Here is a 25746-nt window from a genome sequence, read left to right on the forward strand (position 1 = left end):
AAATATTCTCCAATGCTGTCCTAGACCCTCATATACCCAAGGAACCATTTTGTTAGTTCTTAGACCTCACCAGAGACTTTCCACTTAATGACACAGCAACAACGTCACTTTAATCATTTTTAAGAAAAACTCCTTCCTAAGGCCTTGTGGCAGAACAAACTGGAAAACAAGTGTCAAGAAAAGTATCCCCCCCAATCCCCCTTCAAAGAGGCTGCTCCGAGTTGCAGCTCCAATGGCACAGCTCGGTCTGTGTTTGGACAGGTCGCCAGGACAGTGAAGGAGACCTTAGTCTGCAGGCCCTGCTCCCCAGGGGCCTCCTCTCCTGTTCCATCTACTCTTTGGGGGGGAAGGGTATTTTTGAGAGGGGGAGGAGTGACACCTGACCTTCCTAATATGCCTCAGGCTGCACCCTTCTGTAGAGTGGAGGCCACAAGCTGGCTGACAGGTGAGGCTGGGAGGGAGTCTGGCTCTGGGGAAGTATGGGAAAAGGTGATCTGATCGATTTCCTGGGTCCATTTAAAGCAGGTTCAATTCAGGTCCCCAAGACTGGTAGTTCAGGAGGCAGAAGCTATGGCTCTAGCCAGCCCATTACCTGGGAACCTCCAGCTAGTCCTGAACCCCAATCCCTTAATATCCATACCCATGGCCCAAAAGAAGGGATCTCAAGTTAGAGAGGCTGAAGCAGAGCTCACTAAGGATGGTGCTGGCCTCCCTAGTGGGGACTGCCTCCTCAAGAACCCAGGGGTCTAGAAGCAGAGGATAGGAATGAAACTCAGGGCCTTCTGGTCTGGGACATACCCACTATGGGGGAGGGGGGGCTGAGGGGAGGGTGGAGAAAGGGGAAAGGAAAGACTCAGGAATCAGGAGAGAACTCCCACTTCAGCACTAAAACTCTGTCATTTTCTTGTGTGTGTCAGCAGTCTTCTGTTCCCGCTGCAAACCTGCCTCCTGGGCCCGGAGATTTTTCAGCTCCTTTTGGGCTCCGGCCAACTTCTCTTCCAGTTGGGCTGTGGCCACACTATGCCTAGAAAGAAACCATGGACTTGGAACCAGCCTCAACCTTACCATCAAGGAAACCTTCCCAAATTAACTGTTGATTCTCAGAATCCTGACTTTTCCTTTCTATTGTCCATGATTTGATATTGATTGCAAAGGTTTATCTGTCATCTTCCTTATGAGACTAGAAGCTCTAAGAGGGAAGGGGCTGTTTTTTACTGAGAACTATCTCAGTGATGACTATGTCCTTTTGGAGGAAATTAAAGAATATCTGAAGGCTGGCAAATTGAACTAACCCCATCCCACTCTCAATAAATATTTCTCTCTGGAACCAAGTGTTTCTCAAATAATCATAGTTTGGTTGGGAAGAGTTCAAGGCTGCTAATCTCTTATCCTGGAACTGAGATAAAAGGATATGCTAAAGCAATGACTGGCATGTAGTTAGCACTTAAAAAATGCTTGCTGACTTGGCTTTTAGACCCAACAGGCTAGGGTACCTATCCCTTTCTTTCTTGTTGGCACCTTTCTCAGACCCAATCTCTCCCCAGGGTCTTCCCTCTCTAAGAAAAGCGAATAACATACCGGCCAATGTTCCGGGCCAGGGCTTCCTGTATGCTTCGGATATCTCTCTGAGTTTGCTCCACCTTCTCTAGAATCTGGAAGAGCTGTACACTCAGGGATCGCTTGGTGCTCTTGCTGGCATGGTAGAGCTCCTTACTATTCCTCTTAAGGGAGGCGACCTTCCCTTCCTCTTGGACCCTGGGAGCCTTGCCTTGGAGTTTCTCATTTAGGAAATCAAACACATTGCGTTGGGGTGGGCGTCCCTTGGCTCCATTCCCCTTTGCCTGGCTTTTCCTTGGCTTGCCTAGGTCTGGTTTGCTGCTTGTTCTCTTCTGGAGAATTTCAGCACACTGATCCAGGGATTTTCCCTTTGGAAGCACCACAGCGTGGATGGGCTCTACTCGGCCCTCGGCATTCTTTCCAAGTCCTAAGGTAGGTTGGGAACAGAAAAAAATGTTAACCTTCCTTAGGGAATTATAGAACACCACCACCAGAGCCAAGGCTAAAAAACCAATGCCATTCTTCAACAACATAAATACAAAGACTGTGTTGGGTTGAAGACATGCCCCAAGGGCTTAAAAGAATTACCTTTGCCAAACTCATAGCCCATTTGAGTGAGAAGTTTAGAACCAATGCCACGGGTATGTGCCTCCCAGCCAGCGAAGGAGGAGCTGCAAGCAGGGCCCCAATCTCCTTTCTCCAAGGCATCTGACTCCACAACTACAAAGAAACAAAGATGGACATCAGCTGAACTAAGGAAGGGAACCAATCAGAATTGGGATGCTCCTCATGCAACCTGAATCCAGAGGTTAACTACTTCCATAAGCTCTTCCATAAAATAGGCATAAATTGGCTTTGAGGGGCACAAAAGGTATCCCATGGAAGTTGCAACTCTCCTCACAGATGTGTACAGTTTAAGATCCTAGACAAAGACAGTATATGGAGATGCCTATTGCTGTATAGTCTCCTCTTCTCTCATTTATCAACAGTAACATTATCTCTTTCACTCCTATTTCCATGCTCATTCATCTCCTCTATAGATTAGTACCATCTACCAAAAGGGGCTCTAGAGAGGTTTAATAGTGTTTGGCAAATGGTTGTAATGAATATTAGACTTGGGAGCTGGAAGCCTGAGGGAAAAATTTGGTTCTCTCGCATACTAGCTGTGTGGATCTAACTAAATCAAACTAAAGGCCTATAGATGCTTAGCCTCTGACTACCTGACTTCACGAGAACAGAGAGTTCTACAATTCCTATGTGGTAAATTAGAATGTTAAGGACATTAGTGCACCATTGCCCAACATAAGTAAAGCTAGGTGGCATAGTGGATAGAGTGCTAGGCCAGGAGTCAAACATGGCCTCACATCCTTCCTAGCTATGTAATCCTGGGCAAATCACTTGACCTTGATTGCCTAGTCTTTTTTTTTTTAAACCCTTACCTTCTGTCTTACAACCAATACTAAGTATTGGTTCTAAGGCAAAAGAGCAGTAAGAAATAGACAACTGGATTTAGGTGACTTGCCCAAGGTCATGTAGCTAGGAAATGGCTGAGGCCACATTTGAATCCAGAACTTCTGGTCTCTAAGCCTGGCTCTCTATCCATTGAGCTACCTAGCTGTCCCCCACCCTTAGAGTTGTTTCTACAACAAAAAGCAAGGGTTTAAAAAAAATGAGTAAAGCAGAGATATCTCAGTACCTTTGGCATAGCTGGAATCATCCACATCATCTCCATCAGACTCTGAAGGTGTATTGTCTTCACTACGTAGGGGAGGCATAATACCATCCCCCTCCACCACAGTCTCTTTGAGAAGCAGTGAGTCAAACTTGACAGTGTAGTAGCCACTGTCCACATCTGTGAGAGGAAGAATGGCACACCAATGAATTCTAGTGTGAGAGAAATGGGATGAGAAAAAAGAAGAAAAAGGGGAACTAGAAACAAAAACGTTACAGATGGGGAAACTGAGGCAAGAAATAGAAGGCTACTTATCATCCAAGGTTATACAATATTATGTGTTTAGCTAAACCTGATAATCAAGTCTTTTACCCGAGTTTAGTGTCCTGTTTCAATATTCTGTCATATCCGTGGGCAAGAAGTTTTTGTGGATCCCTAATAGTTGTAAGATAATATACATTCCAGTCCAAACATTTAAAGAACTTTGAGACTTGATTCCACATTATTCTCTCACCTCTTCCATGTACCAGTCAAATTGCTGTTTGCTGTCCATCAACATTTCAGTTCTAATCTCAGTATCTTTGCCCAGGCTGTCTCTTATCTCTGTAATGCTCTCCCTAGTCCCCTCTGCTTCTTAGAATCCTTTGCTCCTGTCAAGGCTCAGATCAAGTGCTACTTCCTGAAATTGTAAGTGGATCATGCCCTCATTCTATCTTGAAAACTGCTTTATAATTTATATTATACTTATTTGTAATTGATTTTTTCCTCCCAGGAGACTCTAAGATCTTAAGGACAAAGACAGTTCCATTTTTGTTGGTATAGCCCTATACTGTGCCTGGAAAATCACTGACTTAATAAGTAAGTACTCATGAACCAAGTGGAATGAAAACCAGTCTTTGACAGCATGTGGGGATCAAGGTTACTTCTCTCAGGTGTTCTACCTGACGACACTGAAGACCTAGCCATAATCCTTGGCTTCTTTTACTACTATATTCAAAGAGCTTTTTAGTAATTGTCTTCATTAAACATTGTCACAGAAGCAGTAGTTAAATGAATGAAGAGGAGAAAAGGAAATGAGTGTCATTCCATTTCAGTATTTAGTACATAATGAAAATAAAGACATCAAATTTTAACAAGTAATTGATTTTATCTGATTCTTGAAACAAAACAAAATAAAAAATCTGAAAAGAAATCAGATCAAGCTTCCCAAAACACTGGAACGAAGCAATCACTTCAAGAGATGTTGGTAAGGAAACCCTTAGTCCTACCTGTCCTAATATTTACCTGTGATTCGGGCTGGGTACCAAATTCCATCATCATATTTAGCTAGACAGGCCGAGCCTGTGTGCAGGGCACTCAGGTCTGGCTCCTGGAAGGGGCGAAGCTCATCCACAGCAACTACTTGCCCATGGGAGAACCTGCAGGGATTGGGTTAAACACAAGTCAAATATTCCCATCCATAAATGGCACTAACACCAGGTACCAAGAAGAAGCAAATCCAGTACCTGTCAGAACTTGCACTCAAATGCAGAGAATCAGATAGATGCCAAAAAAGAAGTATCTCATTCAAAAATTGGAGGATTTGGAGCTGTTTATTTTTATTATTTTTGGTGGGACAGGAGGTTGCAGTAAACTCTCCACTATCTGGGATTGGATTACCAGCTCAGTAGCTCATCCATAAACACCACAGTTCCTTTATGACAACCATTTAGGTCTCAAGTTGCCAATATACAGTTAAAGTAAGAACTCACGCATCTAATTCCACACCAATTCAAGTGTGAGGATCTTGGATTATATATATTTTATCATATTTTTCACACTATTTCTCATTTAGTTGGGCTGAATTCTTTTCCATGGAAAAGGGGTAGGTAGAGACAAGGAAGAAGAGTCCCACATGCCAGCTTAAGGCCAACACAGAAATATGCCTCTCCATAAACCTTGCAAATAAGAACACAACCAAAACCAAATACCCTTTAGGTCTCCCTATTCCACCCCGTCCCTGCCCCTCCCCAAGACATATGGGAGTAAAGCCCCACCACTGTATCTCACTGGACACAAAGGGTACTCACTGTGGGTGAGTAGCTACAGCATTTGCAAGGTTGCTTCACACATGTGCGATACAGGAGAACTCAAAGCACTCAAAGAAGTATAGTCCTATTTAACAGAGGAGTAAACCGAGGAGTGGAGAAGGGGAGATGTGCCTAGGATCAAACCCTGGTCCAAGAACCCTCCTCCCAAAATGTACCCCCTCCACCAAAAAAACCCCAAACCCTAGTTTCTAAATACTGACATGCCCTATATTGTGCTAATGAGGGCAAGAAAACAACACCGATGGTGCTTCAACTACCTTGCACCTCTTGGCAGCATGGGGAATGATTAAAAACTAAACCAATCATTCCCAACCATTTCAAGCTGGAGGCTGTTGTCCTCAGCTGCCTGAATGTCTCCTGGTACCTGTAAGGGTAGAATGGGATGGGAGAGAGAATTACCTGCAGTTCTCTTTGAATCGGCATTTTCCCTCCAGGAAGAAGGGACAGGGCTTTAGGGACTTGTGAGTTGGGTAGAGATAGAGCACACGAACCCCTGCTGTGCCATCCTCTGAGTGTTCTGTCCCCACAATCATGGCATTATGGTATTCCAGAGTGCCCCATGAACTGTAGTAGGGAGCATTCACCTTCATCCCACTCAACTCTTCCTCTTCTTCCTCTTCATGCCCAGCTCTGTCAGGCTCAGTTTCTCCTCTTTTGGGAGAGGTTGCAGTTTCAGCACCCTGAGTCTCAGAATCTCCTGTCACTTCACGAATGGCATTCTGGAAAGCCAAATACTCAGCTTCATCTCTAACTGCACTCTCAATTAGGCCAAGGCTTGGGTCCAGTGTGGCCAGGAGCTTGCTCTTCTTGATGGACACAAGGCTGGACTCGGTTAGCTCAATCAGCTGCTTTAAGTCAGCCTGGAGTTGAAGCAAGTCAGCCTTTTCAGTAGGGTCCAAGCCAGTCCCCAGGGCCAGCTCCACTTGCTGCAGTTGGACATGGTAGGTCTGGATGGAAGCTTCCACACTGTTTTCATCCATCCTGCAGAGGCAGTCTGTAGCTCTTCTGATGATCTACTTATTTATTATCCCTACATCCTCCAAGATGCTGGCTAGGAGGCAGTTGCTCCACAAGAACCTTTAGGAATCAGGAGCTGCAGAGGAGAAATGAGACCATTTCAAACAGAAGGTTAATCAAAACAAAAATCCCTGTGTTTGCACCCTGTCTATTCCTCTCAAACCAGGGGAAATATATCATTACTTTTGTCAACTGACAGCTACCCCAGAGCAAGGCTATGTGTCCATTGGGGAGGGTAAGAACCATGTCTTCCTTTCAAATTAGGGTTCCTGAATTTAGATTTCCTTAGACAGGTCTGAAGGAGAGATGAGATGTAAAAGCCAAGGGAAGGAGGAAGACATGAGACTACAGGGAAGAAGGAAAAGGGCTGGATGAGGTCACGGGAAGGAAAAAGGAGGGGGAGAAGAGAGGGGAAGGAGGGAAAAGAAACAGCAGGAAGGAGGAAGAGTGGGTCGAGGAGAAATTATTTACCCTGTACAAATTGTACCGACCTATCTACCTAGACCTTATTTTCCACCAGTACAATGAAAGCTCCTAAGGATATCCTAAGGATAGAAAAGAGGAGAAAGAAGAAAACAAGGAGGAAAAGGAGGGCAAGGAGAGTGGAAGGCGATAACGAAGAAGGTGGGAAGGAAGGAGGAGGGGCGGCGGAGGGAGAGGGGTAGTGGGGGAGGGGAGACGAGGCCTAGCCCTAGGGCGTCCTCCGCAGAGACCTCGCCCATAGACCTTCGCGGGAGTGGGGAGAATCGTTTCTTCAAATCTAGTCCTGCTCCCAAACCCCGTTCTCCCTGACCACTTTTTCGGGCCCTGATCCCGTAAACTCCGCATCTCTTCAGCCGCTCACCCCTCAGGCCTGGGAAGCGGCCGCCACCGCCACCTCCACGGCCGCCATGAAACCGCCGCTTGGGCTGGCCTACCATAGATGCCGCACTTCTTCAGGCTAGAGAGGCCCTCAACAGCTCCTCGATTCCTTCACTGGGTAGCCACGAACCCACCGGAACTCCCTCCCCAGCTTCTGCCATCGGCCGGAAGTGCAGGCGTGGTTGGGGCTTAATAGCTTACCGCTAGTGGTCTTGAGGTGCCTTTTGGGATTCGTAGTTTCCAAAAGGCCTCTGCCTTCTCCAAGACGTCGGAGTAGACTCAATGTCCCAGAAGTCATAGCGCCAGGGTCAGCAAGACAGGTCGACTTTTGCAGCTGTTGAGGTAGTGGCGGGGAAGGGTCTTGTCTGGCCTTAGTAGCTGTAGTGGCAGTCGCTCCGGCTCCTGTTTCGGCTCCGAGGCGTTAGGCCGCAGGTAGGAGCCCCGCAGTCCGTTTTCCGTTGCTTCTTCCCGGTCCCTATGTTCATTGTGGAAGCCCTTGGGCCTCTGACTTGGGAGTTTGGGAGCCGGACGAGAGAGGTGCCTGCGGAGGGCCCTTTGGCCGGAGCCAGCCTCTTCCGCGAAACAAAGGGGAAGCTCTTGGGCCACTTTTAAGCTCAGGCACGGCCTTTCCTGGGCTTAAGCTCAGGTCCAGGCTCTAGTTTCCTAGGTGACGCTCCGGTACCCCTTCCTCCACTAGTCCCCGCCTTGGGCTCCCGAATCTCTTGAGTTCATTTTGCCCTTTCACTACAACACATTCTGAATCTGTGTTCCTGTATTGTCCCATTCCTCTCCACTTTAGAGACGGTGAGGTCCCATTGCTCCTTTTAACGAGCCTGTCGGTACGTTTTGCTTCTTCTGAATTTATGGGAATACACTACTCTGTCTGCCTGGCTTTTGAGGCATTAGAGTATTTGCTGCAGTCCAGTGGAAACTGCGTTACGTTTCCTTTTCAAAAAAAATTTCCATATTCGCCATGTCTCCCCCAACACGAAAAATAAAGTGGAAAAAAGTATGCTTCAATATGTACTTAGTCCATCAAAGCTCCCTCTGGATGTGGATTTCATTTTTCATCTTGAGTCCTTTGAAATTTTCTTGGATCAGCTTAGCTCATCATTAGTAGATCATCATTACAATATAGCTGTTTGTTTTTGTTGTTCAGTCGTGTCAGACTTTTTGTGACCCCATTTGGGGTTCTTGGCAAAGATAGTGGAATGCTGTGCTATTTCCTTATCCAGCTCAAAACAAGTAAGCAGGGTTAAGTGACTTGTCCAGGGACATACAGCAAGGAAGTGTTTGAGACCAGATTTGTCCTCAGATCTTCCTAACTTAAGGCCCAGAGTTCTAGCCACAGTGCCATGTAGTTGTCCCAATATTGCTGTTCACTCTGGACAATATTCTTTTGGTTCTGCTCACTTCACTTTGCATCCATTTACATGTGTCTTAACCAGGTTTTTCTGAAATCATCTCTCTCCTCAATTCTTATAGCACAATAGTATTCCATCACAATCATATACAACTTGTTCAGCCATTATCCAATTGATGAGTTGCCCTCCAAGCCATAAAGTTCTACATTGTCTCCCACCTCACTTTCATTTCTAAGTTTTCTAACTTCTGAACTACCGAACCTACACAGTCCTCCTGAAAGAGTGTCTAGATCAGTATGTCTGTCTACTGATACAACTACCCCTTACTACTGAGTCAGTATATCTATACTACCCCATTATTTGCAAAAGAATACTGTTCTCTTTACTTGCCAACTGATCCAAAATTCATCAGTAATGAAAATTGTTCTTTGGAGAAATATTAGTCTTGTTTTTGTTGGCTGTGGTGGAGGTGTGGGTTTTACTCAAGGAGTACACAATATGGGAATTTATGAGCTGCTAACTATTTCCTAGAACCCTTCAAAGCTCAATATCTACAGGTTGTAAGAATCTAAAAGTTAGGTTTATGCTAAATATGAGAATTCCAAAATAATATTGTGGTTGCTGATTTAAAAATATTACAGCTTTATTTACAAAGAGATGGAAAGAGTAAAAGTGGAAAAATGTAGCTAAAGAGACAGAAAGTACTGCCTAGCTACAAATATCCTAAGTTTAATCTTAATGTCTCCAGACCACAAATGCGAATCTGGAAGTGAATCTCACCAGAATCCAAAGTCCTAATTAGGAAGCTGAAATCCAGAGATGCTGAAGAATCCATCTCACCAACACAGAAGGAATGCATAAGTCCTCAGGCTGGCCTTTTTAAAGCAGTTTTCTTGATGTCATTTCCTGTCACTCCCCCACTTTACTGGAACCAGTTGCAGACTTTCAATTTGCCTAGCATTGCCCAAGGGTTGGAAGTAGCTTCTGGAGTTGTCACACACTCTAGCAAGTGACTTGTGAACCTCATACTTAGTGACTGGTAAGGTGTTAAGTAGGGGTACTTAAGTTTTTGATTGATTAACTTCAAAGTTGCTGATTAATAGACAAGAGTTTTATTCACTCTTCACAAGGTTATATAGTAGTGGTTTGAGAGAAAGGGGCAAGTTCTATTTAGGTGAATGAAAGTGGCCCTCATAATATGGTTTGGTGTTCTTTGCAACTTTGGTCCCTAGATATTTTCAGCTGTAAGCCCTTATATTGAGAAAGGTTAAAGGCCCAGTTAGCCTTCTGAAAAGCACTCAGCCTAGCTCATTGTGTTAAAAAAGAAAGCAGAAAATACCCTGATACATAGTGGTGGTTTTGGAGAAACTTTTCCAATCACATGGAAAGAGCAGTGGCCTAGTAGTATTATAACCTGGTTATCTCTGATCTTTCCCAAGAACTTAAAGTTTTTTTCAGGCAGAATCTAATCTTTACAACATTTCTAGGGAGTAAATAAGAAGTCTCAGGTATGATACTCATTTTGCAAATGAGGCAATAGCCAAGAAAATGTTAATTTGCCCCAAGTTACATAGCAGGAAGAGCATAACTTGGGATCTGGTTCCTTTGACCCTCCAGCTTGTTTTATCTATTGTTACTGTCATTATTATGATTATATTGAAGGAAGCAAGGAAGATGCTGTAAGGAGCAGAGGCTTGGATTGGGTATTCCCCAGTGATTCCTCATATTTTATACCTTTCAGGAGCAGGATGTATACACTCCTGTCAGGGCTTTATAAATACATGTTCCGAAGAGATGAATACTGCATCCTAATCCTGGGGCTAGACAATGCAGGAAAGACGGTAGGTAGTTTCTTTTTCTCATCACCTCAATTCTTATTCATAAAATTTCTTTTACCTTAGTTTTTTTTTTGATTCAGTAAAATTTCAACTGTGTATGTGGTAGCTCAGTTGTAAGTTTGAGGGAAGGTTATTGTGATTGTAAGAGAGGAACGTTTTAGAAAGGGTGAAGAAGTGATCCTGGGTACATTTTTCAGAGACAAAATTATTATAGTTGGGGTGTGCTAGTTAAGTGTTTACTGCTAGCTCTGCAGAAAAAAAACAATCTTCATACAACATACTTTTATGTTTAATTTGCATTCTTAACATTTTCTCATCACTTTTTTAAGTCTAGGTAATCAACAAAACAATAAATCAGGCCTTTATTTGTAGCATTTCTGAAGTATAAATATGCTGAAAATTTAAGTCAGCTCACATAAGCTGGTAGGAGCTGGCTCCAAACCACTCCAGGATTGTAGAAATTAATAGAATTCTGAAGCTGAAAATGAGCTCAATTCATGTTAATCCAGCTCTTACTGAGATGAATCCCATTAGCAAAATCCCTGACGTGTCATTTGGTTTCTACTTAAAGATTTCCAGTGACACAGAACTCATATCCCCTAAGTCAGTGTCTTTTATTTTGGGCAATTTAAAACTTGCATTCATGTTTGTTTTTCCATCTATCTAGACTTTCCTGGAGCAAACAAAAACCCGATTTAACAGAAACTACAAAGGGATGAGTTTATCCAAAATCACCACTACAGTGGGCCTGAATAGTAAGTAGATTTTGGGGGGTTACATAGGAAAACAAATTTAGTGTAGCAATATCTTAAGAAGACCTTGTTTATGGAAAAATGAGATTATTCATTGATCTTATGTGGCAAAGCAAAGAAACTGAATTTCTGAGAGCTAAATACCTTATCCAAGTGATTTCTATTCTATAGTGTAGTGTGGGGTTTATTTTGCTTCACTTCCAACTGAGAGACTGGGAAAAATGAAGTTTCTATGACTGGGATTCTATGTTTTACCTTTAATTTCTTTTTCTCCCCTTCTTTTCTTAAAGTTGGTACCATTGATGTGGGCAAAGCTCGCCTTATGTTCTGGGATTTAGGAGGGCAAGAGGAATTGCAGTCTCTTTGGGACAAGGTAAGAAAGAAACTATCTTCCTTTCTCCCCCTTCCCCTTACTCCCTCCTTACCCCCCCCCCCCCCAGTTCGTATGCTTAAAATTTCACTAGATTCTTAGAAACTATGGTCCTTGGGCAGCCTCATCATAAACCAAATAATGAACTAGGTGAACTATTGGGATAGCCTCTGGTAATTTTGCTGTTTCTAAGCTTACAATAGGAATATTATGACTTCTTATAAGAAGCAGCTTTACAAATAACTCCCAGAAATCTACCTGCCCAAACATTTAAACCCAATAGGATTTTGGTGGTGGTGGTTGTTCATGTTGTTAGAGATGTAGTTTCTAGATGCCAATTTCTGAACCATACTTAGGAGTAAGTGGTTCTTGCTCTGATGTTTCCCAGATTGTCCCCCACAATATAATCCTTCTGCCCAAAAATCTGTTCTACTTCCAGTAATAGTTATTTCTCCAGAAGAGAAGCTTTTGCCTGGGCTAATAAAAAGACCAACTTTCTGACAACCTCAACCAACACGCGAATGCAAAGAAAGGATTCGGTTGAGATTTCTCCTCATTTGTTAGCCAAGACTTGGGTATCTGGCTTATTTTAAAATATAAAGGTTAAATTTAATGTTTGGATGCAGTTTATTTACCAAAATAGAGGGGAAACAATAAAGTAGAGAAATGGGAAAGAGGTTAGAGAAAATACCTATACTAGTCCTCGGCTAGGAGGGCCGGTAGTGAGTAACCACATGGCCTTCTCCAAGATGGAAGCTAGTCTATTAGGAAACCAGGAAAGGAGTCAGCCTTTTCACTCACCCAACCAAGTAGTCCAGGAGTCAGAGTCTAAATTGAAGTCAGGATCCACACTGTAGTCTCCAATGAGGTTCCTTGAAGACTATCTCCAGGAGACACTCTCCATAAGACTCAACTTCACCAAACTGCCAGGCCAAGGATTTTTGTGGCTTTTATGGTGGTTTCCTATCCTCTTCACAGGGGCCAATCACAGTTTCCAAAACTGTTACAGCTCTCATCCTCTAAAGGTAGCAATTCCCCTCCTAGGATTCACACCTTTGGAACCACACATTTCTGAGTGTGTGAACTCTTACAAGAATTCACAAGTTTCTGACCGTTTGAGTTAGAAAAAAGTTAGAAAAAAAGAAAAAAGTTAGAAAAAAAACTGGAACTTGCCCAGTATCTGACTGGCTTCTCACCTAGCACTTGGGTAGGGTATGAACTCACTAAGTGGTTTGCAAGCTCCTCCATCTAGTTCAAGTTTGTGTTGATTCAATCAAAAGGAAGACAAAAGAGTTAATCCTGTATTCACAATCTAGTGAAGTACTTAATTTAGTGTTAACCAAAGCTTCAACTCTAACTCAAGAGAGCAAAGGATTCCCTTTCCAGAAGTGCAAACTCAGAATGGACAAAGTGTACCAAGAATTTCCTTTCATAGGGAGCTGCTGGGTGGTTCAGTGGATTGAGAGCCAGGCCCAGAGATGGGAGGTCCTGGGCTCAAATCTGGCCCCAGACACTTCCTAGCTGTGTGATCCTGGGCAAGTCACTTAACCCCCATTGCCTAGCTTTTATCACTTCTGCCTTGGAGCCAATACTCAGTATTGATTCTAAGATAGGAAGGTAAGGGTTTTAAATAAAAGGTTTTTTCCTTTCATAAAAGCATTGAACATCTTGGATCTGTCTCTCCCAAGACTTAGCCAGTGGCATATAGGGAATAGAATAAAACCATGCATGAGAAGCCCCTTTGAATTATTTTCTTTTAGGCTTGGAAAAAACATTTCCAACATGGAGGTTTGCCCATTGCCCACTCTCTTATACCATAAACTATCTCTATTTGAGAATAAGAGGAACTGACAGTCACAGTAATTTAGAAAATCCTGCTTATGCCAGGCCCTCTGCCAGCAGTTTGCCATATTTTTCTTTTTCTCTTTAATCTTTGAAACGGGCTTTGAATACACCGAAGCTGCTCTTTTATGTTAACCTTTCTGCTACCATTCTAGTACTATGCTGAGTCCCATGGGGTCATCTATGTCATTGATTCTACTGATGAAGAACGACTCTCAGAAACCAAGAGAGCATTTGGTGAGTCATGATTTTGACCTGAGGTGCCCTTGGTTTTCTTCATTCAAAAACCATTTATTGTGTGCCTGCTATATTCAAGGTCACCCTGGTACATGAACTCAGACAACCATAATGCAAGGCATTATATAAAAGTACTATATTCATAATACAAGCAAGTGCTAGACCAGTGGTTCTCAACCTTTCTAATGCCATGACCCCGCAATACAGTTCCTCATGTTGCAGTGACCCCAAACCAAAAAATTATTTTGGTGGCTACTTCAAAACTGTAATTTTGCTACAGTTATGATTCGGAATGTAAATACCTGATATGCATTATGTATTCTCATTGCTACAAATTGAGAGGTTGAGAACCGCTGTGCTAGACAGAGAGGTAATCAGGGAAAGCTTCATTGGAGATGTAGCATTTGAATCAGATCTCAAAAAATGAGTAAATTTCTATTAATGGAAATGAGAGGAAAGCCATTCTAAACTGTGAGAAATATGAGAAAAGGCATACAAGTTAGGTTTAGGGAAAAGTGAGCCATATATTTTCTCTGGAAAGTGAATTTTTTGTCAGAGAATAAGTGGAAGATAAGGTTGCAAAGGTGATCTGAAGTGAGATTGGGAAGAACCTTGAATTATGTTATTTGATCTAGAGCAGTGATGGAGAACCTTTTGGTCTTTTGTTAGATTCCCTCCTCCATCTGAATGTTTCAGAATCAGTCCTTCCTCAATCTGAATGTTTCAGAATGAGTCCTCCTTAATCTGAATGTTTCAGAATGACTTCTTCTCTGAGCTCTTATTTTTAAGGCAAAATCTCCTATGTCACCTCCCCTAAGTTCTTCCATCTACCAATCACTGTAGATGTTTTCCAAAAGACAGCCCATTTTGAATTCACAGCTGAGTAGATTACTCTTTTTAGTAAGTCAGAAAAAAAATGCTGCTGTGTTGACTAATTTCATTAAGAGAAAACCTCTGAGTAAGTTTTCACCTTTTAGGTCTAAGTAGTTTACAAGTTGCCCCACCTTTATAGGCACCTAGCATCCCATTGTATCAATTCCAAAAACAGGCATGGCTCAAAGAACTCCTTTCCTTTATAAGTATGGTTTTCAAGTACTTTCATTGTTTAAGGAGTTTTCTGCCCTAAAGCAGTCTTAAGTACAGGTGGAATCTAGGTCCTCCCATCGGTGCTATTCACCCCCTCCCCCCACTATGGGACAGTGCCCCACCCACCCCTGCATTGGCAGGAGGGGCCAAGCTCCACTGAGAAGCTCCAGTGCCCCATACCCTTCCCTTGTGTTTGGGGGGTGGGAGGAGGGGGACCAGGCTACCAGCCCTGGGTCAGCTGCACCCCTCAGTCCCCAGGGGCCAAAGGGACTTGGCCACCATGCTTCTCCCTGCTTGGCTCCCAGTGGCCTGAGGTGTGTCCTTTGCTCAGCTGGAGGAGGCTAGGGGGTGGCGTGGAGGGGCATGGCCATGCCCAGCTCAGCCCCTGTGATAGTGGAGAGAGGCTAGAATGCCCCACCCCCTACATTGGGAAGCGGGGCCAGGCTCCCAGACAGCCAAACCAAGGGCCTATAGGTCCCCATGGAGAGGTCTCTGTGTGTCATCTTTGGCACACATGCCATAGGTTCACCCATCACGGGTCTAGAGAATGACATCAGAATTGTTCTATAAGAAGAGCTGTCATATAGTGCTTTAAAGTCTACAAAATATTTTCCTTGAAATATCCTTTTGAGGTTTATAGTGTGTTATTCCCATTTTACAGTTGAAGAAACAGACTGAGAAAGGTGAATTGATTTGCTTATTAAGTTTTCCCAGTTAGGATGGTAGGATTGCTTCTGATACAAAGACTGGCACATTTTCCATATTAATAGTATAGATTAGAGTAGAGAGAGACTATTGGCAAGGAGGGTATTGTAATAAGGCCCTAGCTAAAGTAGCAGCAGTAGGAATATAAGGAATGGATTTGAGAAGTGTTTTAGCCGAAAATCTGAGGGGCCATAGAAGCTGGCTGGATATGAGGCATAAAAAAAAGAGAGTCCTTAAATATGATCTTGGGTGCCTGGGAGATAGTGATTTAAAAGGGAATCAAATAAAGAAGTAAGAAAGGGAGTCTGCCTTTAAGGAGAGAATTGGGACAAGTAAGTACAGTCTTAAGCATACTTGATTTGAAGTATCAGCCAGGACATATAGGTGGCAATTTCTACCAAGTAAATGCGAATGATAGGTTGAAGCTCAAGACAGGTTTAGCCTTGATACACAGTTTTGGGAATATTGTACAAGGAGGTGACTGCATGAGAACCTTGAGAGGAAAAACTGAAGAGAGAGAAGAACCAAGGACAATATTATGGAATCGCCCTGTTGAGGGGAGTAGGAAACAAACAGCAAAGTAAGATGAGATTAGAGCTAAGAAGAGAAACAGCATTGTGGAAGAATGTGACAGAAGCCAAGGGAACAGTTTCAGGAAGGAAATTTCAGAAGGTCAAAGAGGATGGTCTGAGACCTGAAGAAAAATCCACTGCATGTATCGATTAGGGAGTCATTAGTGTCCTTTAAGAGGGCTATTTTGTAGGTTAATGGATGAAAACCATATTGAGGAACTTAACAAGGCAGTGAGCAGTGAGGAAATGAAGGCATGAAGTATAGACCACTCATTTGGTTACTATGACCATGAAAAGAATGTTCTGCTTATCTGAGATCTTGAAAATGAATTTCTTGATAGAATTTAATGCCTCCATCCCAGAGGTATAGCTCACCATTGATCATTTTTGTTTCTCCAGAGAAAATGATCACCAGTGAAGTGCTGGAGGGGGTCCCTATCTTGGTCTTGGCCAATAAGCAGGATGTAGAGGTAAGATCACTGACTCCTTGTTCAGTCCTGAATTGATTTCTATGATAAAACTGTATTTAAGACTTCTCTGAACCACAGAGGCAAGCAAGGATGGGAATCTTTTCTCTTATGTGTTGGCAAAATATCTATGTTAGTTTAGATAATATCTATTTGAGCTATAAATACCTACTATGCATAGGATCCAAGGAAATACATTTGTGGTAGTCTGTATCTGGGACCTTTTGAATCGGTTAGTCCCCTCCTGTACAACTTACCTTTTACGTCTAAAGCCCTTCTCTTCAGTAGTGTATCTTCTAGGCCATTGGATCTTGTAATTCTTTCCTTCCCAGGATTGTATCAAAATAGCATGGCTAAGGTCCATGAATCTGTAAGTGATTGTAACTCTCCATTTGTCGAATGCAGTAAAATTTGCAACAGTAAAAAATACTGATCTTTTAAGCCTCTTCCCTCTGTGCTTCAGAACTCATTTTTTCCCCTCAATATTTCATCCCTAGAGCTATTGTCTTCAGCTTTCCCTTTATCATTATATCTGAGAATCTAGAATATGGATACTTGAAACTCCAGAACTTCTTCTGCTTTGAGGAGGATCAAGTCATTAGACAAACTGAGATTCCCCTTTAAGAGTCATTTAGTGGTCTGTCCTTAGCTTTGGCATATTTATTTCAGAGTGTCTGTCCTTTCTCTCCCCCTTCTCTCTGACTTCCACATAGATGTAGGACTATCTTTTGCCCACTGGAGGGAGGCAGATTGACACTATTGTAAGATGCTTTGTTTAGAAAAAGGCCAAAGCCATGTTTACTAATACATATAAATCTTTCATGCCATCTCCATCCTGTGTTCCACTGAAATTTACAGTCTATTTCTATCGCACTTGGGTCTTGGACTTTCAGCAGTAGGTACCTAGAAATAGGTTGGAAGTTCATCTTTTTTTAGGATTTATCTTTCTATTGGTGTTGAAGGGATTAAAGTGAATTCTTCTTTTCCCCTTAATGTCATTGCCGTTTCTTAGAGGGACTAGGACTGGAGGAAATAACCACTTCAGTTCCTCTGACTGAGGTAAGAGTTCTGAAGAGGACTGGATTTAAGAAGGATTTGAAAACGTCTTCAGAATGCAGATTTGTTCAGTTATTTGAAGAAAGGTAGCTAGCTATATGAAAGGAATAGGTTGAATCAGATTAAAGAGAATGAAAAAATATCTTTTTGACTGAGATTTATAAAGGAAATTAGATTAGGAAGCATTGTCATTAACAGAAATACTTTGTTTTTTGTTATACTGCTTCATGTTGAGTCTTCATTAAGCTTTAACATACCCCCAAGCAATAAAGGAGGTAGAGAAGAGAAAGGAAAACTGAAGAAGAAACATTATCTTAGCCTCCCAGGTAGTTCTCTGGAGCATGAGGAGCTGGTAGGTCAGTGCCCCTCTTCATCCTGTCACCAGCCACCTTTTGGAGCTCATTGTTGTTCTGAGGGATTGAATGCACTGTGTCCCAGCATGGTGAAGGTTAAGTACTCCATGCCATTCCTTAGGCAGAGTTGCAACAGAAAGAGTGTGGAATATGTAGTCCAAAGACCTGGGTTTCAAGGGTCAGTCTGTTACTACTTCTATGAATGTTCCTTAATCCATCTGGGCCTCAATTTCCTTATCTGTAAAAGAGAAGGTTGGCTTACATGATCTCTGAGGTCCTCCCCAGTTCTTAAGTCTGTGATCTTTTGAAACCTGTTTATCTTGTGCTTCTTTTCTCCTCCCAGCCATTCATACCTCTGGTGATCCCTATGGACAAAGGAAGGGAATAGCAATATGTGCTCCATGTGTTTGAATTGTTGGCATGTTGTGAATGGTGGCCCTTGGTTCATTCTTCATAGTTAATAGCTTGTTTATATAATGACTTTTAAATAAAGCAAGAATTTCCCCATTAGATGTGAAGGAGGCCAAAAAGCTGCTTTCCCAAGATCATTTTGTTTATAAATACAGGACTGTGATTTCTTGTCTCATTTTAGCCTTTAGTTATTATGATTCTTTGTGAATGATTGTCAAGCTCTGGGGCCCCAAAGGGAATAGCAACCATCCTGGGGACAATACTGGTATAGGAGCACAGCATATCAGAGGAATATTTCTTTTTCTTGACCTTTATGTCTTACACATCTCCTAGGGAATGGCTAGAAGATTGGTTATCTCGGGTTAAGGGTCAATCTTTATTTCCTGATTTCTTCCTAGAACTCATTTTCCCCCTAAGCACCAACTGGGCCAAGCCTGCTCTGTGCTGTGTAGTTCCAAAGTTCTGTATTGGTTAGCCTTGGGGGTCTTTCCTGGAACCAGAACTTTGTTTCAGTCACCTGCCTTCCAAGCATCTGTGCTATATTAGTTGTGATGAATAGTTTCTTCTCAGCCCCTCCTTCTGCCTCCCCCATGACCTCATGTCCCTTTTTGTCCCTGCATTTTAATTTTATTGTGACAAAGAATGAGTGTTTCCAGGAGGAGTGAAATTTCTAAATAGGAAAGGAAAAACATTTCTATGCCCCAGTGGTTAGATAAATTTTTGGCTGAATAAAATGAAAGGAAAACCCTTCCAGAGATGATCCTACCTTGAGCTTCCTGCCTTGGTGTCCCTTCCTAAATCCAGTAGATTAGTCTCAGACCCATTGCTGTTTTACAGAATTCTGCTGTTGAAAGCTGGGGAAAGAAGCTATGGCACATTGTTACATATTTGGGAGTTTATCTTGTTATACATACCTCTCAATTATGTCATTTCTTATGATTGAAATGTGGTTTTATTATCTTCATTTGCCTTGACTATACCGAGTAACTTTTTTTTTAGCATATTTCTGGTTCATATTTCAAGTCTTTATTTTACCAAGAATCCTATACGTTTTATAAGGTGGTAAACTAATATCAGTGTCCCACAGGCATCATGTGAGGCTGCTCAGATGTCATTTATTGCCTACCCATCTCTTCCTATTTGAACTTCTGCCCTTTGCTTCTTAGATAAATTCCCAGACCAGCTTGTTGTAAATGAATGGTCAGTTCTCTGGTGGACAGGGTGGGAGTGGAGGAAATGTTAGCAGCAGGATTGAATGGAATTCTCTCAAACCTAGAGAAGCAGCAGAGGCTGGAAGGGGCTTGTGAAATAGGAAGCTTGAATCCTCAATTTCTACTACAAATGTAGCTTTTTCCGACTTGTACTGTGACCTTCTTGCACAGCTCCTTGAATGCATTTGTTTCTGTTTCCTCATCCTTGAAGAGAAGGGTTTATCTCTGGCTTATCTCCAGGAAATTCTGTCAAGATGAGGCAAGGGCAGTATAGAGCAGTGAAGCTTCTCAGAAGAAAGTTTCTCTGGGAGTAATAGGTTTTAATAGCCCCATTTATTCACGAAGTCTCAGATGAACCTTTGGAGAGTATTGGCAAGTATTTATAAAAGGATTTGGTTGTTCTTAATTTCCACAGTTAATGCCTATCCTGTCTTTTCTCTTTAAATATCCCTTTCCCCTTCCTACTTCTCTCTCTCTCTCTTTTAGTCTCCAGTTTTGTTTATTAGCTTTGGGTCCCTCACCCCTGCCAAAAACAGGTCTCAAGAGATTCCTTGGGGCTTAAGCTGAGCTGCTTGATAGCTGGAGAGTACTAGTTGTACTTGCCTCATCCTTTTCTGATTGCATGCTGGGTTTACTTACCTTTACCCTTTCCTTAAACCTTACTCCAAAGTGTCATGGGGACAATGTCTGGGATGTTTTTAAAGTATTTACATTAACCCATAGGGCAGCCCAGCAACCCTTCTTTGCCTTTTGGAGAGGGGAAAGGATCCTTGAGTCTGGACCTGGACCTTATGAATGAAGAGGGACACCCAGTCCATGAAATCAAAGAATGTTCACCTGGAAAATGGGTGGCATGGTGGTTAATGAAAATGAGAGAAGCAGTTCTTATAGTGCCTTAGCCATCTGCCATTTGTGTAGAGGGCCAGGGGCAAGGAAGTTAAATGTTTCTATTTTAAAGATGAGTGGTTCAGATCTGGCTTCAAACATCCTACCTATGTGACCCTGGGCAAGTCACTTAACCCTGTTTGCCTAGCCCTGTCCTTCTGCCTGAGAGTTGTTACTAAAATAGAAAGTAAGGGTTTAAAAAAAAAAAGGCAAAAAGACAAGCAACTGACCTTCCCTGATGACCCAGAGAAAATGAAAAGAGAGGCCAGAGACAGAACTTAGGTGTTCAGCCAGCAGTTAGCCGACCTTATAGCTCTCCCTTTCTTTCCTTTTGGACACATTCTTCCAAAAGATAGTCCTGTCATTGGCCATTGTCACCAAGTATCTGAGGACAAATTAGTCGGATCCCTGGGGATTACTGTGATCAAAAGACCAGCACCTTACTGTTTCTGTCATTTTCCTTTCTAATCAGACCTGCTTATCTATTCCTGACATCAAGACTGCATTCAGTGACTGCATTAATAAAATTGGAAAAAGAGACTGTCTGACACAGGCTTGTTCAGCTCTCACAGGGTAAGTGTGGAAAAGCCCAGCTATTTCCTACCCCTACCCTTTGCCATGCCAGTAGACCATTTTTACCAGGCCTAGCAGGATCTGAAGGTATCTGTTTTTTTCATAGCCTAGACCTTCTGGGAACAATCAGTGACCAAAGGAGAGTTTGTATTCTTAGCATCCTAGTGCCCAGGATATTTCTGCATGTCTGCCTCTGTTGCCACCACTAATAAATGGCTTTATGAGGAAGAAATCCAGAGACTTAGGTTGCAGAACTGGCTTAAGATCAGGAGCTAACCTGCTATCCTTTAAAAGATGGAGAGGCTATGTTTATAACTGGCAGAAAGAAAATACAATCTAATCCTTTCTAGTGTGGCCATGAATGAGGTCTATAGAGGGAGCTTATAGCTATGGCCACTATTTCTTGACTATGAGCTATCTGAGGCCTGTCTCCAAAGACTGTGGAGTCATCCCCAGAGCCACTCCCACTTCTCCTTATCCCTCATCTCTCCTGGGAAACCTTGGGGACCCACTGCCTCATATCTGGTGTTTTCTCAGCAAAGGGGTGAATGAGGGCATCGAGTGGATGGTGAAATGTGTCGTGAGGAACATCCATCGCCCCCCTCGACAGAAGGACATCACGTAAAGCCAGAAGAGCACTACTGCTGTGCTTGGACAGCTGCCCCCAGCGCAGATTCTACCCACATTCTTTGTCCAGGGAACAGGGCCCAGGACCTTGTCATCGATTGGATTCTTTTCATTTGGATTTTTGATTTTGCTTTTATTTTTGTTTTTCCTAAGACGAACTTTTTGTCTCTATACAGAAAAAAAGGCATCTTGAGGATTCTACCTGGGGGTTGGAAAGGGGTAAAGGGAGGGTGTAGGGGGAAGAATTTCTCTGTGACCAAACATAAGACCCTCCTGAATGAGGAATGATAGGAGTATTGCCTTGCCTGGAGCACAGGAACCATCAGGTGTCATGAGTGACTTTATCTACACTACCACAAGTTGTGGCTATATTCTCTCCACTTGTTCCAGGGAGCTGGTGAAGTATTTTTAGTTAATGGCCTAAATTTAGTCCTTCATCAGTTAAAACCAAACATGAAAAAATGGCTCAGACTAGTCCCTGGTATGAGTATTGATAAGGGATTATGACATGCATGTAAGACAGTTTTCATCTGCTTTAAAGCTCAAGTTTTCTTGGGTGTATTTGGCTAAGTCTCTGCTGGAGCAAGTACCCTTTGGCTGTAAATCTTCATATTTTCTAATAACTTCTCTATTGCCCCATACCCCCTGGGGATAATGGCTTGTGCTTGGTTCCCCAACCTCTTGTAGAATGATGAGCAGCTAGCATTGCTTTCAAAGCAGAGGTAATCGTGGTGACAAGGCCCCATTTGCTTGGGGCAACAGATTTTTACTGCTCAGAGCAGCTATATTAGATGATACGCAAAAAAATGAGTTCCAAAGAAAAGATTTAATACTTTGAGCCAAAACATTTCCATTGACAGCAGACATTACTTGTTCATCTCTGACAACATTCACTCTAAATCCTCCTTGGCTTCTCAGGTCCCTGCTCTGGGGTTCAGAATGGGGAGACCAAATAACTTGTTCAGACCTGGCCCAGGACCAGGCTATTAAGTCATAATATGGTTGTGGGGTTTTCCAGGACTCCGTGGGTGTTATTGAAGTGCAACCGTGGCTGTTTCCACACAGAAATCAGCTCTAGATAATCCAGGTCATTGGCCTGATTGCAGTGTTGCCCAAAGCAGAGGCTTCCTAGAATTTCATAGAAACCTTAGCTTTCCATCCTAGTCAGCTGACTGACCTTGAGTATCTGCCACAATTTAAAAGACCTGAAGCAACTAGACCAATAGTGTCAACTGTGGGTACCGAATATGATCAATCTGGGCTAAAATCAACCTAGATTGACCAATGTCCCTGTCTTTGTAATGCTTTTCTCATTCTAAGGGTCTTAACTTTACTCTGGGGGAATGGTGTGATCCCTTGCAGCCTCGTTTAAGATCTAATTGGTGATATAAGAGCTCATCGCTTATAGATGCACTTGCCTAGAATCTGGGTTATTAATGGTGGATAGCTGCCCTTTCCTCACACTTCCAGGCCCCAGTTGAGTTGCCAAACACTTGAGTGTTGGTCTTACCACCTGGCACATGCTTTGGCTACTGCAGAATTTTGATAGTGCTACAGGGAAGTGGAAGAGACGGGAGTACTTTTGGAGAAATTTTTCTTCCTTCTCAGGTTACACTTAATGTGACACATTGAGTAGATATTATGAACAAGTAGCAAAATGCTATCAGTAGCCTTTGTTACTACTGATTTTAGCCTCCCAAAATGGGGCCAGAGAGAGGGTTAATACAGGAAAGTCAGAGCCAAGAGGATATAGGCTCTTGCTTCCTACTTTGAGGGGTCTCTCTCCACCTCTCTAGCCTGCATGCTACAGTGTGCCTTAAGCTGGGTCATTGTTATACCCATGGGTAGATTTCAGACAACATTCCCCCATTATTTATCCTGCTACCTGGAGAACATTTAAAAGTTAAAGTGAAGAGCTAGACACCAACCTATAGTCGGCCCTTTTAGGACCTGGCCATCTGTTGAACAGAATTGTTTATCAGGGTAGTTTATAAGCTATAGGCATGCAATATGTCTGATTATACATCAATTCAAACACCAGCCTACTGTCTGTTACCCACAAGAGTCTGTTTCTCTTGTAGCTTAATTCCTTTAGGCTCCAGTGTAAGATAAGCATGTCTCCAAGTCTTAGTCTGTAAGCTTTTTTACCTTTAATTTAGGAAAATGAGTGTATAGAGTCTAGTAGAGGTAAAACTTTACCTGCCTCCCTATATTTTCAGTTTGATGATTTGGGTGATTCCTTATAAAACTGACCATTTCCTTCCAGGCCTGATGTCCTTGAGTGAACAGTGTAGTTGTCCCTACTTGAACTGAATGAGAGGAAAAGAAATATGCTTCTGAGATCTTCTAACATCTATGAGTGACCTTGGGCAAATTCCCTTTTTGGTATAATGTTTCCCAGGCTGTCACAAAGGAATGTAAGGTCTGGCTCCAGGGGGAGTTACCTGTTACTTCTTTACAGATTGGTGGGCTACTGAGGGCTTTGAGATCCTAAGGGGGTGTGGGGGTGGAGAAAGCTGCCAAAATTGAAAGTAAGCACACACCAAGAACCCAAGGAAGATCTGCTCTTTGATCTTAACTTTGAGGGAGGAGTCGTGCCTGCTTAGTGTTTGTCTTTAGGTCCTGTTTGCCCCTGCAGGAACATCTTGTTCTTCATGTTCCATGGTAACGAGACTATGTTTGTGCTGAAATCCCCTTTGGAAATTGACCTGGCAACGTTAAATGTGCTACTTTTCTTTCTTGGACAGTGAACCCTAGTGAATTGGGAGAGAATGGGATAGAAAGTGTTCTGTGGGGCCAGCAGTAAGAAACAAGACCTAAGGTTTAGTTGAGGTTACAGGTATCTATCTGCCACAACTACTGCTGTCCTCCAAGCTTTCTAGTGGAGACCCAGAGGATTCCTATAGATTTGCTACAGCCAGGATGATAGTGGTATGGGCTAGCAGCTCTAGCTAACCGTAGATTGAAAGTGGGTCAGGGTCAGGCTTCAAAATCAGGACCTAGCAAGGTCAGGGGAAAGTGTTTCTCACTTATTTGCTTTGGCCAAAGCGATGATAGTTTGAGGTTTGTCCTGGATCATAGCTGGGTAAAACTCTCAATCTTCTTTCTACCAAAGCCTAAAACTCCATGTTTCCCACTGAATACTTCTTCGCTTTGGTGAAGTGAGGCTTTTGGGAGAAGCCTCTAATTTCGCTATTACTGAGGACTTAGGATTCCCCATGTTTGTCCTCAATTCGATTTAATTCTAGTTTTCCCTGAATCTTAGGATTCTCTTCTTTCCACTTAGATCATCTCCTTTACTCTTGAACTGACCCAAACCAAGGAGCAACTCCATTGTATAAACATCCTCTTTTCTTTTGGAAAATTCAGCCTAGCCTTTGCAGCTGCTGGGTTGGACCCTCCCTGTCTTGGTCCTGTTTTAATTTATTAAAGCTTGGGCACTTTTAGAATATCTGGCAGAGCCTTTTGTTTGCACTGAGGCCCTTACTAGCCATGGCTTCTTGTTCATGGTCACCCAGACAACTCCAACTGGCTTAGAGAAAAATTGAAAAAACTATGACCCTAGGAACTCTAGGTACTTAGCTTTTTCCCACAACAGTTTAGCTTGGCTTAGGGATTGAGTGATGGTTCCCAATCTGATATCTATTCCTCAGCAGGATTCAGCAAAAGTTTGGCCAGATGCTTTATGCTTGCATACTTGTGATCATAGAGCCATATGACACCCTCATCTAGACCACTAAGCAGGCAGGGGTCTGGCCACTAATTGTAGGGGCTTGAGGCCACCACTATCAAGGCATGCCAGTTGTCTTTAATCCCCAGTAGTTCTCTGTGTTTGGAAAAATAAAAATCTGATCAGAAATCTGAGCTGTGCTGGTCCTTCCTGAGTAGGGGTTGTACCAAGCTTTCTGAATATAGTAGAGTTGCTTATTTGGACTTCTCAAATGATTTTTCTCCCAAGTAGTGGTCACCAATCTCATTGGTGTCCCAGCTCAAAGAGGTGTAGGGTGTGAAAGTGAGTCCTTAGAACTCTTTCCAGCCTTAAGTGCCTACTAGGTGTCAGACACTGCCAAACACTGAGGATACAGAGAAAGGTAAAAACAGCCCGACTCTTAAGGAGCTCCAAATTCAATGGGGGATGGGGGCATCTAGGTATCACAATGGATAGAGCACCAGGCATGTTGGGAAGTTCTGGGTTCAGAT

General features: G+C 42.8%; 2 protein-coding genes across 6 annotated transcripts; one reads left to right on the plus strand and one right to left on the minus strand.

The window, feature by feature from the left end:
- Positions 1 to 88: 88 nt before the first annotated feature.
- On the minus strand, positions 89 to 7532 carry ZGPAT (zinc finger CCCH-type and G-patch domain containing). Of its 4 annotated transcripts, none has more exons than XM_056812808.1 (7): positions 7399 to 7532; positions 5719 to 6412; positions 4514 to 4647; positions 3254 to 3409; positions 2146 to 2277; positions 1579 to 1984; positions 89 to 1024 (listed from the first exon to the last, which is right to left on the minus strand). In XM_056812808.1, the coding sequence occupies exons 2-7, from the start codon at positions 6297 to 6299 to the stop codon at positions 886 to 888; spliced, it is 1548 nt and encodes a 515-aa protein (XP_056668786.1). In that variant the 5' UTR covers positions 6300 to 6412; positions 7399 to 7532; the 3' UTR covers positions 89 to 885. The 4 variants fall into 4 exon arrangements, with proteins under 4 accessions (XP_056668786.1, XP_001367772.1, XP_007475600.1 ...); XM_001367735.5 differs by having other exon boundaries at positions 7181 to 7425; XM_007475538.3 differs by lacking the exon at positions 7399 to 7532 and adding an exon at positions 7254 to 7378.
- On the plus strand, positions 7493 to 25405 carry ARFRP1 (ADP ribosylation factor related protein 1). Of its 2 annotated transcripts, none has more exons than XM_001367774.4 (8): positions 7493 to 7629; positions 10303 to 10402; positions 11067 to 11154; positions 11442 to 11524; positions 13519 to 13600; positions 16363 to 16433; positions 20819 to 20919; positions 21457 to 25405. In XM_001367774.4, the coding sequence occupies exons 2-8, from the start codon at positions 10310 to 10312 to the stop codon at positions 21542 to 21544; spliced, it is 606 nt and encodes a 201-aa protein (XP_001367811.1). In that variant the 5' UTR covers positions 7493 to 7629; positions 10303 to 10309; the 3' UTR covers positions 21545 to 25405. The 2 variants fall into 2 exon arrangements, with proteins under 2 accessions (XP_001367811.1, XP_056668793.1); XM_056812815.1 differs by lacking the exon at positions 7493 to 7629 and adding an exon at positions 7938 to 8036.
- The last annotated feature ends 341 nt before the right edge of the window (positions 25406 to 25746 follow it).

The sequence above is a fragment of the Monodelphis domestica genome, chromosome 1 (genome assembly GCF_027887165.1).
Source record: "Monodelphis domestica isolate mMonDom1 chromosome 1, mMonDom1.pri, whole genome shotgun sequence".
Taxonomy (NCBI): domain Eukaryota; kingdom Metazoa; phylum Chordata; class Mammalia; order Didelphimorphia; family Didelphidae; genus Monodelphis; species Monodelphis domestica.

Coding starts and splice junctions, on each gene's coding strand:
- ZGPAT (XM_056812808.1), bottom strand. CDS start 6,299: ATGGATGAAAACAGTGTGGAAGCTTCCATCCAGACCTACCATGTCCAA. Junction 4,648..5,718: donor CGATTCAAAGAGAACTGCAG/GTAATTCTCTCT, acceptor CAATCCCTGCAG/GTTCTCCCATGGGCAAGTAG. Junction 1,025..1,578: donor CTGGCCCGGAACATTGGCCG/GTATGTTATTCG, acceptor GTTTCTTTCTAG/GCATAGTGTGGCCACAGCCC.
- ARFRP1 (XM_001367774.4), top strand. CDS start 10,310: ATGTATACACTCCTGTCAGGGCTTTATAAATACATGTTCCGAAGAGAT. Junction 11,155..11,441: donor CACTACAGTGGGCCTGAATA/GTAAGTAGATTT, acceptor CTTTTCTTAAAG/TTGGTACCATTGATGTGGGC. Junction 20,920..21,456: donor GCTTGTTCAGCTCTCACAGG/GTAAGTGTGGAA, acceptor GTGTTTTCTCAG/CAAAGGGGTGAATGAGGGCA.